The 15,171-nt window shown below is 43.0% G+C and overlaps 1 protein-coding gene across 3 annotated transcripts; it reads right to left on the bottom strand.

The window, feature by feature from the left end:
• Positions 1–2,744: 2,744 nt before the first annotated feature.
• Cldn2 (claudin 2) lies at positions 2,745–13,142 on the bottom strand. Of its 3 annotated transcripts, none has more exons than XM_013025890.1 (3): positions 13,098–13,142; positions 10,544–11,408; positions 2,745–2,961 (listed from the first exon to the last, which is right to left on the bottom strand). In XM_013025890.1, exons 2-3 carry the CDS (start codon positions 11,224–11,226, stop codon positions 2,871–2,873), a joined length of 774 nt encoding a protein of 257 aa, XP_012881344.1. In that variant the 5' UTR covers positions 11,227–11,408; positions 13,098–13,142; the 3' UTR covers positions 2,745–2,870. The 3 variants fall into 3 exon arrangements, with proteins under 3 accessions (XP_012881344.1, XP_012881345.1, XP_012881346.1); XM_013025891.1 differs by lacking the exon at positions 2,745–2,961 and adding an exon at positions 8,603–9,965 and having other exon boundaries at positions 13,098–13,139; XM_013025892.1 differs by lacking the exon at positions 2,745–2,961 and having other exon boundaries at positions 8,603–11,408; positions 13,098–13,135.
• Positions 13,143–15,171: the final 2,029 nt, after the last annotated feature.

The following is a 15,171-nucleotide window of genomic DNA, read 5'->3' as shown; positions in this document are numbered from 1 at the left end:
CAGCCCCCTCCACAGTATCTTGACTACTCACTTCTTCCATCATCTCCCACAGACTATAATAACTCCTCACTGGAGACCTTACGTCTGCTTTCGTGTCCGTGATTGTCTTATCACTAGTAATGGAATTCCTTAAAAATACATGCCAATTTTGACTTGCAAGCTTAAAGCCAATAAGTGAGTTCTCCTTGCACATAGAGTAAACTCAGCCCCTTCTGTCCAGAAACCCGGCCTATTTCCTGTATAGCAACCTTTCATTACCACTTAGCTTTTGGCTCACCTGGATTCCTACTGAAACATGTCAGCCTTTCACTTATCTTGGAGCCTTACTGTGTCTTCCAGAATATTTTTTTTACCCACACTGCTTATTCTTGTATGCTGGGTCTCCAGTCTTAGTGTGACTAGCTAGTCCTCATCAATCCTCATATAGAGCCTCCTTTTTTTCCTCAGCCCTATTAACCTCTCACTCTTCTGTTCCTTTCCAATTCATGACACTTCTCACTATTACATACCATGTTGCTTGCTTTCACTGTCTGAAATATTTATTGGGTACCTACTCTGTGCAGTGTGATACACAGTGGGGCCCACAACTCATGTAGTCCCTTGTTTGCCTCCCTGAGTAATAAGCTCCATGAGGGAAAGGTCCATGCCTCTTTTCCAACCCCAACTTCCGCATCCTGCTGCTGCTGCTTGAAGTCCCTGAGATAGAGTTAAGTACTCAACAAAAAGGATTGTTAATGATTGAATTGGTGATGGGAATTATGTTTTATTTCTCCATCTCAGTAATGTGTTAAAAGAGTTGGGTAAATATAGTACAAGGGAGGTATCTCATCCTGGGCATTAAACTCTGAAAATGAAATACTGAGACAGTGCTGCAGGTTAGGGGGGTGGTCACTGTCAGTGAGTGGCCTAGGTTTCTCTTTTGCTAATTTTTCACATAAATAATTAGGCTGTTAAAGGACAAAAAGGAGCCAGGTCCAGGTGTCTCATGGCTGTAATCCTAGCTACTCAGGAGGCTGAGATCTGAGGATCGCAGTTCAAAGTCAGCCCAGGCAGGAAAGTCCATGAGACTTTTCTCCAATTAACCACCAGAAAACCAGAAGTGGCACTGTGGCTCAAGTGGTAGAGCGCTTGACTTGAGCTGAAGAGCTGAGGGACAGTACCCAGGCCCAGAGTTCAAGCCCCACAACCGACAAAAATTTTAAAAAGGACAAAAAGGAATAAAAGTTGTTTACATAGACATTCCAAATAGTATAAAAAAGAGGCCTCCCTAGCATACAAAGTTTAAATGCTAAGTACTACAAAATATAGCCTGGAGAAGTTTGTAGAGACCAAGATCTTGAGAATAAGAACTAAAGCTAGACAAAAAGATACTTTTCCATGAGTGATGATGCTTTGTTTCAATTGAAGAAAGAAGAGAGATCTTCAAGGGATGGACAGAACAAAGCTCAAAGAAACAAGTTCCTGGCACAAATATGGAGGTCAGTACATCTGTCAGAAAAACAAGTAGCACCTGAAGAGGACTAGACCAGAGTACTTGTGGCACCAGGGGGCAGGTAGGTTTGCTTTCCCATGGTCAGTAATTGCAAATTATCTGCTCTGTTTAAAGTCAGAGGCCTGATTTTTGGGTTTTTAGTTCTTAAATGCAGTCTCCAGATAGAACTGTGTTTCAGAATTCCGTGCTGTAAATGAAACCTTTCTGTAGTTCTGCATTAGGAGTGACACATAGGAGTTTGTTCTAGATTGCTGAGTGTAAGCTCAGGCTAAGCCAAGTGTTATTTCTTACCCAAAGCTGACATACTTTTTCACAATGACTGACCTAACATTATATCAGGAATCATACTTTGTGAATCAAAAGTCAAGACCCATGTTTGGATGGGTCTGAAAGAACTGACTTAGTCTTGGGTGTGTGAAAGTTTTAGTCAATGAGTGAGTTGTGAAAAGCATTTCTTTTCATTGTTTTAGTATTGGGGATTGAGCCTAGGGTTTTGCACCCTCTAAACTCATATCACTTATCTGTACTCTCAGCCTAATTTTTTAGTTATTATAAAGGTGATGTACTGAGGGGTTACAGTTACTTAAGTCCAGTAAAGAGTACATTTCTTTTTGGACAATATCACCCCTTCCCTCACTTTCTCCCAATTTTTCCCTCCCATCTCCACCCACAAGTTAAGTTGTATAGTTCATTTTCAACATAGTGTCCACTGAATATCACTGCTGCATCTGTTCACTTTGTCCCTTCATTTCTGTGCCACACCTTACCTCCAAAGGCAAGTGAACAAACGAATCTGTAGAAGCAATTTGTCTTGTTACCCAAAGTTTAGATGTGAATCATCAGACATCCCCAATCCAATTTTCTGTAAAAGAGTGCAATTGTTTTGGATGTTTTCCACATGCCAAACACATTCCATGCATCTTTCCATTAGGTTCTCAAGGGCAGACAAGGTAATATCAGGCAAGAGCTGGGAAAGTGCTCCCCCAAAGGTCTTGGTCTTCCAGATGTACCCTGTAATCCTAGAAGAATTGGATAGGAAGTAGTGTGAGGAGAGAGTGTTACAGTTACTGAGAATGGTGTAAAAAAGCTCACAAGACCAAGACAGTGGGTGTAAATGCAGAACACCGTGTAGTACTTGAGAAGTAATGAACTGTCCATGCTTCTTACCTAGAGCACAAAGAACATAATAAACCTGTAGGCAGTGCTAGCAGGTTATGCTTAATCTGCTTAACAGTGGAGCTGTTCGAGGTTGCCAGTTAGCCAAGTGGCTGTGGAAATTTCTTTATTAGTTCCCAAGTTTAGAAAGTGACCCCACTGCAATTCCCTTGGACTGAACTTTGCTTATAGCACTTGGGACATGGTGAATCATGATTTTGTCTCATTCTAGATTCTTAGAGATCTGGGTGAGGGTAAAAGCCATCCTCTTTTCTTCCATCTTCTCAAGTCTACTTTTTCTCTCTAGCTTCTTTCTGTAAATAGAATCTTTTTTTTGTTAAAATTATTTTTTAAATTTTTTATTATAAAAATACCATACAGAGGAGTTACAATTACATGGGCAAGATAATGAGTACATTTCTTATCAAGCATTGTTGCCTACTCCTTTGTTTCCCCTTCCTATCCCTTCCCATATCCTGCCCCCCCACCTATATCTCCACCCCCCCAGACAAAGTTGTAAAGTTCATTTTTTGACATAACGACTTGTACATCTCATTGTTGCAATGGGTCCACCTGTATCCCTATTTAAACGATTTGTTTTTCCCTTCCCCTCCACAATGTAAATAGAATCTTATGAGTAGAAATCTTTCCAAGGACTAAGGACCTTGAATTTATACATTAGGGGGAAATCTTGAGAAGTGTTAGAGAAAGTAAATTCCTTTACTAACTTTAGATTCTGATCCATGGTACAAAATGAAAATACATCTAGTTATCTTCCCCTGTGCTCCAAAGATGGTGTGAGTAACACTGCCCTTTAGGTTACTAGTGTATTAGATAATAATGGTTACCCATTTGTTAGAGTTTACTGTACACCATGACTATTACTGAGAGGCAGGTAATATCCCATTTTATGTAAGAGAATGGAAGTGGCTCTCCCAAAGTGCCAAGGCAAAATCCAACTGGAAAACCCAAACTCTACGCCAGTTACATTGTACAGCTAGGCTTCTTCCTTTTGATAGGAAAATGCTAAAGCCATCCCACACTAGTAGGAATTTCCAAGGAAGAGTGTTCCACAGTCCCACACAATGTTTAACTGCCCTCATGATCGGGAAATCGTTGACTTATGTAACGAATATCCGTCCAAACAATGTGGAAATTCATTTCCTCTTGACTGAGTTTTTCACTCCGGCTGTTGCTTGGCAGCTTTCCTGATATGAAAACAGTCATTGGGATCCTATTCTTACACTCCAGGAGGTCTTGGACTTGTTGTCCTCTGCCCTGAGTTGTTCTCACTGGCTCCTTTGAACCCCCTCCCCAGACAGTGCTGAGTTGGGCAAGTCTCTAGGGGAATAGAAAGTGACACTTGAGAACATAACTGGTTTATTATTACACACTCAGGAGTAAAATTAACCACACAAAATGCCTCTGGAATTGCGAATGGGAGGGTGGCACCCCGTTTCTCATCCTGTCTACCTTCTTTATGATTTCTACCTTATCTCCATGTTTGGGAAGCTATTGACATATCTGTTTGAAAGGTGCATAGGTTACCCAGAGAAGTCCTATCCTTCCCAAAATTCCAGTGTGTATTGTTTGAATTGCTATTCTAGCTGTGTGCATGTGTCCTAAAACTTGAATTCAGGGCCTGGGCACTATCCCTAAGATTTTTCACTTGAGGCTAGTGCTCTACTACTTGAGCCACAGCTCCACTTCTGGCTTTTTTTTGCTGGTTAGTTGGAGATAAGAGTCTCACAGACTTCTCTGCCCAAACTGGCTTTGAATCATGATCCTAAAATTTCAGCTTCTTGAGTAGCTAGGATTACAGGTGTGAGACACTAGTGCCAATCTATTCTAGATTTTTAAATCCATCAGATGTATCTTTTCTAGCTTCTTTAGAACTAAACCAAGAAAAAGTTCAAATCCTGGTGTCAGTAGCTAATCTGTAGCTGCATGTGTTTCTCTTCCCCCAAAATATATTTGATTTTTAAATGAAGGCTTTCTGTGCCTTTAAATCCAGGAGTGATGAACTTTTTGTCTGCCAAGAGCCATTTAGATGTCATAATATCATTATGGACCATGTAAAATAATCGATGCAGGCAGATGGGCTGCAGGTAGCAGATAAGAAACATACATATCTGTCCTGTCACATAACCTGATTTTGAAGGAGACTAGGCATTCCCTACACCTGCTTTAAATAAAGGGGGTAATGCCTTTACAATATCAAACAATCCTGATTTACCCTCTTGCACCCCCCTGGGAAGTTCCAGCAACAAACTGAGGCAAAGAAACTTCAACGAACATCTTCCTTGTGCACATTTGAGGGTGACTGGCCTTGTAACAACTTAAAATATCCCCAAGCTGAAAGTGCTGTTGGCCAGCAGGAATTTCTACTCAAATGCTGTTGTGCTTGCCACAGCATTTATCATCTGATGTCACATCTCATCATGCTTCCTACCTTATTTTTAAAGCTATTGCAGTGTAATCTTTACAAGTTTATGAATGTTTGCAACAGAAAGTTCCTCAAAGCCCTCCGAGGTGGTGACATGTAAATTGGCTAGGGTGCCCTTGTGGAAGTATAGGACTTCAGGGTTGACAGGAAAGCAGTGACTGTCTTTTAAAAGAGACATTTTCGTATGGTGGTTTCCTGCTTTTTCAAGCCCTGAGATACTTCTGTCATCAACTGAGGCTGTGAGAACTAGAATTATTGATTAGAGTTAACCAAGGCTTCCCCAGTGCAATTCCAAAGAAACTGGTGGGTTGTAGACAGGAAGGGATGGTCAGATTATAGCCTTGATATCACTGTGCCTGATAACTGCCTGTTAATCTTTCATCAATGATCACACCACAGCATCTAGGGAACTGCCATTTCAATGGCATCAGAGTAATAACTTGTTGGACTTCGTGTTTGAGGTTCTTTTCCCTGCAGATAACAGAATTTTATTTATTTATTTATTTATTGTCGGTCATGGGGCCTGAACTCTGGGCCTGGACGCTGTCCCTGAACTCTTCAGCTCAAAGCCAGCACTCTACCACTTGAGCCCCAGTGCCACTTCCAGGTTTTTCTGCTTATGTGGTGCTGAGGAATTGAACCCAGGGCCTCATGCGTGCAAGGCAAGCACTCTACCACTGAGCCACCTTCCCGGCCCCAGATAACAGAATTTTTATCAAAGCCAGAAAGTGCTTGAGCAGGTGGGTGAAGGCCAGGCTTCAGTCAGATGTGGAGGAGCACATATACTTCCCAGCCTGAGGGCCTTTGTGTCCTAGAGTAGACAGCCTAGGCATGAAAGTTTACGAGCCCAAAACAAAATGGGAAGGAACAATTGATCCTGCAAGGCATCATTTGCCTTCCTTTAGCTTCAAGTGCCCCAGTAGTTTTTGAAGAACTGCCCAAGGGAAGGAGAACCAGGGTCACATCCTCTCTTAGAGCCACCTGGGTGTCCTGTGAGACATTTCCTCCATGGCACTATTCTTCATTCTGTTGATTAATTTTCCATACTCCATCAGTAGCCAGGAGCACTTTCCTTTGATCTTCCTCCCCTCCCCAAGATCTATAGGTTCTAGGTTCTTATTTCATATTTATTGAGATTTAAGGGAGTTTACATAAATGTTTTTCTCACTATCTGACACCTCTACATTAATTTCTTTTCCGTCTCTCATTTTGTACTATGGTCGGGATACATGGCTTTTCTCCCCTAGATTAGCTGTCAACTTATCCAATGCACAGTTCACGCTTATCACCCTCATTAGCTCTTACCTTACATTGCCTAACACAGAGTAATTGTTCAGTTGGTGTGGTCTGGCTGACTGGACAGTTAGATGGCAGGTTGAGTGTCTGATTGGCTGGACAAAGATCTTTCAGAACAGTGGAGCTTGTCTTGCCACTGAGAAGCAAGTTTCAGTCTCCCTACCTCCATTAATGATCACTTAGCAGTGGTCACTTGGGCCCCAAAGGGGGAAAACATGAGTCATGCTATTATCAGAGGAATGAAGGAAGGCAGAAACATCTCTCCTTGTGCAAGGGTCAGAGCCATGAAGTGGGAACATAAACACAATGGCCTTCACTATCCCCCAGGTCTATGGTTAATCTAAATTACTTTATGATAGAAGGCAATGGAGGGAGATGAAAACGGTTCAACTTGGACTGAGACTCAGGAGGTTTCTAGGAAACTAGAGTAAGGATCAGTGACTCATTTGTCTGCCTTAGCCGAGTGAATTTCTGATTCCTTCCATTGAGACTTTCCAGATTATCAAATGAATCCCCAGACAGCTTCATTTTAAGACAAGTGGGAAGCTCTGTCCCCTAACTTCCTCACAGGTTCTTCTATTGCAGTGGCAGACAGGGAAAGGGACATTTAAACAGCAACTGGTCTTCATGATTTCTGAGAATCCCAAATCCACTTTGCCATGGGAAGTGTCTCCAAGCTCATGTCTAGACTTACTCTAAATTGAGGGCTTTTTTTTTTTAAATTGTAAAGATACTATACAGAGGGTTACAGTTAAATGAGTGAGGTAATGAGTACACTTCCTCTTGAACATTGTTACCCCCTCCATTGTTTTCCCCCTACCATCCCCTCCCTCCCTACCTTCCCCGAGGTTCTTTTTTTTTTTATTGTGATTAAGCAATTACATAATTTCCAGAATTTCACAGTATTGTGGAATAATGATGCTCATTTAAAGTCACAAGTTCATTCTAACTTTCCTGGAGCAAATTGTCTATCACAGTCTGTAACATATAACGGTGTTCACATGTTATACACCATACATGTGATCAGCAGCATGGGGATATTTAGTAGTGGTTCGACCAGATGAGTGCGAGTTCTTTGTTTCTTAAGTCCTGTTTAACTTGAGGGCTTTTACTTAACTTCTTTAGTCCTTGTCTCCTGTGAAAAACTTCTCTAAGGGATTTTGAGGATACAATCAAGTCAGGAAATCTTAAGGTGTTTTGGCTGCCAGGTGATTGATCCTCAGAGCCCATACCAGACACTCAGCACAGCAGAATCAGCAAGGTTATCCTGTCTTTCCACTTTCAGTGACCCCTCCTCACTACACAATCACCCTGGTGCCAGACCAGAGACAAGACTTCTTTTGTTAAGCTTCTGTCCAGAGAGCCCTCCCATTCCCTGCCACTCCTCCTAAATGAGCTTGATTGCTGGGTCCTAACTTCTGCACCAGAAGTGCAAGGGTAAGTGTCTGAAATAACTGCTTCTGTGTGCTAGGTTTAGGGGCTGCTTAGGCTGAATCTCATAGGGCTTTGTCACTGTCAGTGTTATTTTGGTCAATATCCTTATAAATTAATCTTTGTTAATTGCTAGTGAGGCCAAACCATTGGGCTCACAGACTCACACCTCCAGGGTTAGGGAATTGGAACTAAGATGTTATATCTTATTTGAATGTAAACCTGGTATTCCTCTGGTGGAACAGCTGGCTGTGCCTAGACATAGCAGGAGAGAGCAGGCAGTTCCATACTGTACGCTTGATGAATTGATGTTTTTTGACATCACCTAATGGACAACCTGCATGCTCCCATGTTACCTTGATGGCCATAAGTTACTTTCTTTAGGTTGTGTGGAGACCACTCATACGGTCTTTCTATTGGTTGTGAATATTGTTGCATCATCAGTATACTAGTTGGTGAATGGGCAATACCACCAGGACCTGCTAAAATCTAGTTTTCACACTTGCCAAAAGATGATCAGATCTATACTTTACCTTCCTCATAAACACATAGGCATTTGCATTTAGTAAATAACCTCAATGAAATACTTTTTCCAAAAAGGGAGGAGTACTGGGCAGGATGAAGAGTTTACTGAGAGGGTTATGACTATGCTTTTAATTGTATACAGTAAAATATAGAATTTTCTATCCACCCGATAGGAAGAAAGGCCAGGTGACACCCTCCCCTCAGCCCAATTCTTTTCAGACACATGCTGTCTGGGCCCCTTTTAATCAACGAAACAATTACTCAATCAAGTGTTTATTGATCACCAATTGTGTGCCTGGCACTCTGACAGATATTCTGTGGTATACAGATAGTTCTAAGATGAAGCACATATCCTCCAAGTGTTTATAATGGGCATTTGAGATCTGGCGGACACACAAACACAGAACTATTGATCAAAAATTGTGAATGATAAGCATTAAGAAACAATTTATGCATTGAGGATTGGAGGGAGAGGGATGGAGTGATCAGAGAAGGCTCAGTGAAGGAGGTGGTGCTGAACAAGATCTCCAAGCATGGGAAGACTTGGCTAGGGGAAATGGACTTCCAGATTAGGAGAACAGCTTGAACAAAAACACAAGGGTGGAAATGTGCAAGGCACGTCAGAAGGACCCCAGAGAATGGGCCCCTTTTGCAGGTACTGAGTTTTGGAGGTATGCTGGGTATCTTCAAAAGCTGGTTATATTAGGCTGGTGAGGAAAAATGTCCCTGGTTTATGCCCCTCACTCCTACTCCAAGGGAAATGTAGCCGGCTCAGACTTTTGAGATGGAACTGTTGCCCAAGATCTGTTCTCTACTTTCCCACTTCAATTGAAATCCTAGGCTGCAGCTATCATTCAGATCATGTACACAGTGCCTGGGGCATGGATGTTCCACACCAGAACCCTTAGGTCCCCTCTGATATCTTGTGATGGATGATGAGAGGAATATGAAAATTGACCAGGGATCCATCTGGTACTTCACTTTTTCACAGGCTCTGCAGTGCTCTGTTGGTAGGGCTTGATCTCAGCCTTTCAGGCTGATTTGTCATTAGGTCTAAAGACCCCTGGGAGGACTCTTTGGAAGAGTAGAAAAACCCACTGGATCTACCACATACGTCCACCCAGCTTCTTAGATCACAAAATTCATATTGTTTTGGTCAGGGTCAAAGGAGTATATTGTCCTCAGTCCTCCACAGTTCCCATGTTGTAATCCCACAACCAAGGACTAGCTCTAGAAAAATGGGGTGATTGTTCCTAAGGAAAACCATTATCTGGGGCTCTTAGCCTTGTGGTTTAGACAGGAGACCAATTCAGGAACCCCAGACTTCGGTGCAAGTTGGAACTACACCTTCTCAGGCAGTTTCTCAGTGGAGTCCAAGTCTGCTGCTGCTTTGAGCTTTCCACAATATCTTCTTGCCTTGTGCTTTCCTCTAGCTGTAGGTTCAATACCTGACCCGTAAGAGTGAAGGAATTTTGAGACATGCCCTGGGAAAGGGTTCTGGACCCTGGTTTGGTCCCAGGCTGCCTTCTTTTGCTACCATCTTGCACCTAGTTGCTTTTTGTTCCCTGGATACCATACGATGGTTTTCTTTCAGTTCATGAACAAATTAGACTGGACACTCTGCAATAAAAACAAGAGTGGAAGGAAGATTCCTGGGCCTATTAGTGGCCGATCCATTTCTTTGGAGGGAGGCTTAAGAAAGAGCTCAGAATCACGATCATAAAAGCCACCACTGTTTCTTCTCCCTGTCCTCCAGCAATGAGCTAAGAGCCAACTTCAGCCAGAGGGAAAGTCTTTGATCATAGAAAAGGTCAGTCAATGAGATGTGACTAGTGGGTTTGTGAGTGGATTTTGAGGTACACAAAAGGAGACGAGGGAGCCTCTGCGGCCTGGCCAAAGTTGGAAGGTAAGATCTGGGGGTTAAAGTTAAAGACTCAGGGCATGGGGGCAAGGTGAGGGGAATAGAAAGACTGGTTCAGCCAATATCCTTGACAATTCAACCTGGAAACTGTCATCCCAGCTCCCATGTCTGCCTTCACTGGATCCAATGGCCATAGTCAGTCTATTCTCAGCAACACCTTCTGACATGATCCAGTAGGCAATGTCCCTCACCTGTGGCCCTGGAGGTGCTGTCCACTGGTTTTCACAGACCCAGCCACACCCCTCCCCAGCACTGGCCCCTGTTTCTTCACACATACCCTGTCAGGCTGTAGGAGTTGAACTCACTCTTGGCTTTGGGTTGTTGACCAGGCCTTGGAGAGCTCCTGGTGGCAAGAGGCTGTGCCTGATAACCATCATAGTAGTTGGTGCGATTTCCCCGGGTTGAGCAGGAAAAGCAGAGGATGATTCCAGCTACCAGAGAGAACAGGGAAGAAATAATGCCCAAGTAAAGAGCCTCTCCAATTTCGTATTTCATGCTGTCAGGCACCAATGGTGAGTAGAAGTCTCGCAGGATCCCATGAAGATTCCAGGCAACAGGGATGAAGCCCAGGAGGCCTCCAAGGATGAAGAAAACTCCACCCACCACTGCGACTCTGTCTTTGGCTTGAGATTCCTTGCAGAACACTGTGCATCTCATCCCCACTACAGAGATCATGCAGGCCAGTGAAGAGAATGCACTGGATGTGACCATCATGGCCTGGGCAGCCTGGATGTCAGCGGGCAGGCCTAGAAGGGTACTGTAGATGTCACACTGAGTGATGCCTGTGCTGTGTGTGGCACATTCCATCCAAAGGCCCTTGGAGAAGCCGACTGCTGTTACGATGCTGGCACCAACATAAGAACTTATTCGCCAACTGGGGAGCAGCATGGCAACCAATGTGCCCAAAAGTCCCAGAAGGCCTAGGATGTAGCCCACAAGTTGCACACCAAGAGAGGCCATGGCAGACCTCTGAGTAGAAGTATCTTCAGGGCCTTTTACCTTGTCTTCTGGATGTAGCAGTTGCTCCTTAGATTCTGGTCTCTAATCCCTTATTTGAGATTTTCTCTTCCAGGCTGACTTCTTTCCTCCTTACAAGTGTCTGTGGGTGGCCACAAGCAGGCTCAAGAAGGCATCTAGAAAACCTTAAAAAATCCATAAACCAGATTAAATATTGACCAGAAGCTTATGAGAGACCAGAAAATGCTGGAATGCCTTTTGACCTTTGTTATCTTTAGAAATAACACATGAGAAAGAAAAAAAATCTTTGAAAGTAGAGCCAAAATGTCATCACTCCTGCGTAGGCACATGCCTTAGGTTGGCAGTCAGACAAAGGCAGGGGCGAGACAGGTGGCTGCTTTCCGAGAAGGTCATGATGGCAGTGGCCGTTGTGGTTATGTTAATACCACTGTTAAGTCACCAAGGCTGTCTGTTTAGCATATTGCCAAGCAACAGTGCCACAGGGCCCCTCAATTGTAGATTGAGACCAAACTCCAGGGGACTGGATCAGGAGGAACAGGTCCTAGAAGATAGCTTTAGACTTGTTAGAGGCTGCTTGAATCTATATGGGAATATATGCAGCATCCCACCTATGGTGAAAATCTATGCCTTGGTAGATTGGAACATATGACAAAGCTTCCTACCCATACTCTGATAACTCAGATCTTCCCAGCTTTCCCAAATCCTTGTCTGCAAGCTAGCCTGAAGGCTCCTCACACTTATCTTACACCAGATATTACCTGTTCAATCTCGTAACAGATGCTCCCATTATCAGCCTCCCAGATGATGTAGAGAACTCTAAAGAATAGTGTTCCAAATCCACAAGGGAGTCCTGAAGTTCCCTAGGCTATTAGGAGCAGTAACGTGGATAGAAGCAACAACAGAAACTGCTTTTCAATAAAGAACTTCATAAGAGGAAGGCATCCAAGGCAATTCTTTGAAATTTCTGAGATGTACAGGATTTGGAAGTGCTTAGGGAGCCTTCACTTTCCAAGATACAGGATACTAAAAAAATCCAGACTTCCATCCCACTGATTTTCAACCCGCTCCAATCTATTTTGTTTTCACCTTCTCCAAAATTTCTCCCTACTCATATCTTAAACACAAGCCTTGCTCAGAAGTCCATTCTTTTCTTTTGTCAATTAACACTGTCCTTGAGCAAACACATCCACCTCCATGGCTTAATCTGTTACCCATCCACTGACACTCCCACATCTGAATTTCCTGACCTTCAAGACTGGTAGAGGAACTTCTAGTTAAAATTTCCCAGGCAGGAAACAAGACTTTTTTTCATAAATAACCAGCCTAGCAAGCACTAGCCTCTGAGTTCAAGCCCCAGTTCTACCAAACGACAACAGAAATTCCACCCAGAGTCAGGTACAATGTCTCAAGCTGTAATCCTAGCTACTCAGGAGGTAGAGATTGGGGAATCTTGGTTCAAGGCCAGCCTTGACAAAAAAAAAAGTTGGCAAGACTCTCATCTCCCCCAATGGCTGGGTACAGTGGTGCATGCATGTCATCCTGAGTGACAGAGGAAAGCACAAGTCTGTCTGAGCCTAAAGCACAAGTATACTTTGAAAAAGAACCAATTGATAAAAGAGCTGAGGGCATAGCTCAGGTAGTAGAGTGCCTGCTTAAGGCAGGCCAAGTGGCCCTGAGTTCAAATTCAAATTCTAGTACTGACTCAAAAAAATACACCTAGAAATCTCACAGGCACCTTGAATTTGCCATGTCTGAAAGAAAACACATCCCCTCCCCTATTGCATTGCTCCCCGAACAGGTTTTTCCCTGGGATTCCTGTAGTTTCCTAATACAGGGTTTAATAATTCCCTCACCTGGAAGTAACAGCTTCCTAATTGGTCTCGCTTCCAATCTTGCCTCCTCCAATCCTTCACACTGTGTTCAAGATGATCTTTCAACATATTAATCTCATCAAGTCACTACTCTAAATAAGACATTCCAATGGCTCCCCATTGGCTAAAGAATAAAGTCCAAGCTTGTTTGTACTCGATGACCTCTCAAGCTTCACCTCTTGGCGTTCCCCTCTTCATACCCTAAACTCTTGCTGAACTAAATGCAGCTCTTCAATCATGTCATGTGGTGTTTTGCTCCCAAATATCAGCACAAGCTGTTCTAGGAGGAATAACCTATGTTCTTTTTATTCTTCCATTCAATGCTTTCTCATCCTTTGGGGCTCACTCAGTTCAGATATCTCTTACTCTAGCCTGGGTTAAGTGTGACTCTTCTTTGTTCTTAGAGAATCTTATATTTATTTACTTCTGTCATTATCATCATTATGATCATCATCATCACAGTAATAATAGTAACAGGTATATAGTGGTATTGTTTGTTTGAAGCAGAATCTTGCTATGTAGTCCAGGCTGGTCCTTCTGTCTTAAACACTGGAGTGCTGGGATTGCAGGCTTATACCACCGCATGCAGATATATTGTAGGGTTTTTTTTTCTTGGTGGTACCGGAGTTTGAACTCAGGGCCTCACACTTGATAAGCAGGCACTCTAGTACCTGAGCCACACCTTTAATCTACCTTGTGTTTCTTATCATGTTTCTTAAGTTCTTTACATGTATTAACTCATTTAATGACAACTGTTTATGTGATACTTACTATTTTTTTTTACTGTAGAATACATAAGAAAATGAAGGTAGAGGTGTACTTTTTGCACTATACTGTAATTTTCAAGGAAAATTCTTATTCTTCTCTAATAGTCTGTGAGCTACTAGAGAGCAGGAATTTGGAACTTACCTGTCTTTGTCTCTCTTGTGCTTACCCAAGTGCTTTACTAGGGCTTGAGCTCAGGGCTTTTTGTTTTCCCTTGACTGTTTCACTCATTTTACCACTTGAGTGACACCTCCATTTCTGGCATTTTTGATGGTTAATTGGAGATGAGTCTCTTGGATTTGTATGCCCAGGCTAGCTTTGAACTTGGAACTTCAGATCTCAGCCTCCTGAATAGCTAAGGTTACAGATGTGAGCCACCAGTGCCTAGACAAATATATCTTCTTCTATTTTTTTTTGGTCAGTCCTGAGGCCTGAACTCTGGGCCTAAGCACTGTCCCTCAGCTCTTTAGCTCAAGGTTAGCACTCTACCACTTGAGCCATAATACTTCTTCCAGCTTTTTTTCCCCTGCTTATGTGGTGCTGAGGAATCGAACCCAGGGCCTCATGCATGCAAGGCAAGCACTCTACCACTGAGCCACCTTCCCAGCCCCAAATATATCTTCTTAATAAATGAATAAAACTGGTGAAAATGTTGGAGAGGCTTCATATGACTATAAAATAGAGACTTTCTAAATGAATGTGATGGAAAGGAAAGAAGATTGTGATGAGGAGGATCAGAGGAAGATGTAGTAAACATGGAGAAAGTGACACAGATATTCATCTGTTGAATAATTTTGTCTTTTCAGTTAAATTATAAACCACTGAAACTCACCCTATATTAAGCTTCAGCTGTGTATCTGTACCACTAGACACATAGTTCACATAGTTAATAGTCAACAGTATACATCAGTGTCAGAGATGATGGTGATATGCAGATCAGAAGCCAGTAAACATTTGAAGAGCTCTTTCACTTACCAGTTGTGACACTGAGCATGTCCTTTCCTGCTGCTGGTTTTTTTCTTGTTCACCTGGGCACCATTGTGTCTCTCCTGATCAGCATTGCACATCTCAGTGAGGCCTTCAGTACTACTTACCTATGCAACTCATGCCTGGTCCACACCCTTCTGGTAGTGACTTCAAATATTTCCCACTCTTCAAGATTTTTTTGGGGGGTCCGGTCGTGGGGCCTGAACTCAGCCTGGGCGCTGTCCCTCAGCTCTTCAGCTCAAGGCTAGCACTCTACCACTTGAGCCACAGCGCCACTTCCAGCTTTTTTCTTTTTGCTTATGTG

This window comes from Dipodomys ordii, unplaced genomic scaffold (assembly GCF_000151885.1).
Source record: "Dipodomys ordii isolate 6190 unplaced genomic scaffold, Dord_2.0 Scaffold88, whole genome shotgun sequence".
Taxonomy (NCBI): Eukaryota; Metazoa; Chordata; class Mammalia; order Rodentia; family Heteromyidae; genus Dipodomys; species Dipodomys ordii.
This window is presented reverse-complemented; position numbering and strand designations above follow the sequence as displayed.

What these genes read in the sequence shown, in the direction of transcription:
- Cldn2 (XM_013025890.1), bottom strand. Translation starts at nt 11,226, where the DNA reads ATGGCCTCTCTTGGTGTGCAACTTGTGGGCTACATCCTAGGCCTTCTG. An exon ending in AACTCCTACAGCCTGACAGG is followed by an intron (nt 2,962 to 10,543) that starts GTATGTGTGAAG and finishes TTCTATTTACAG; the next exon opens with AAAGAAGCTAGAGAGAAAAA.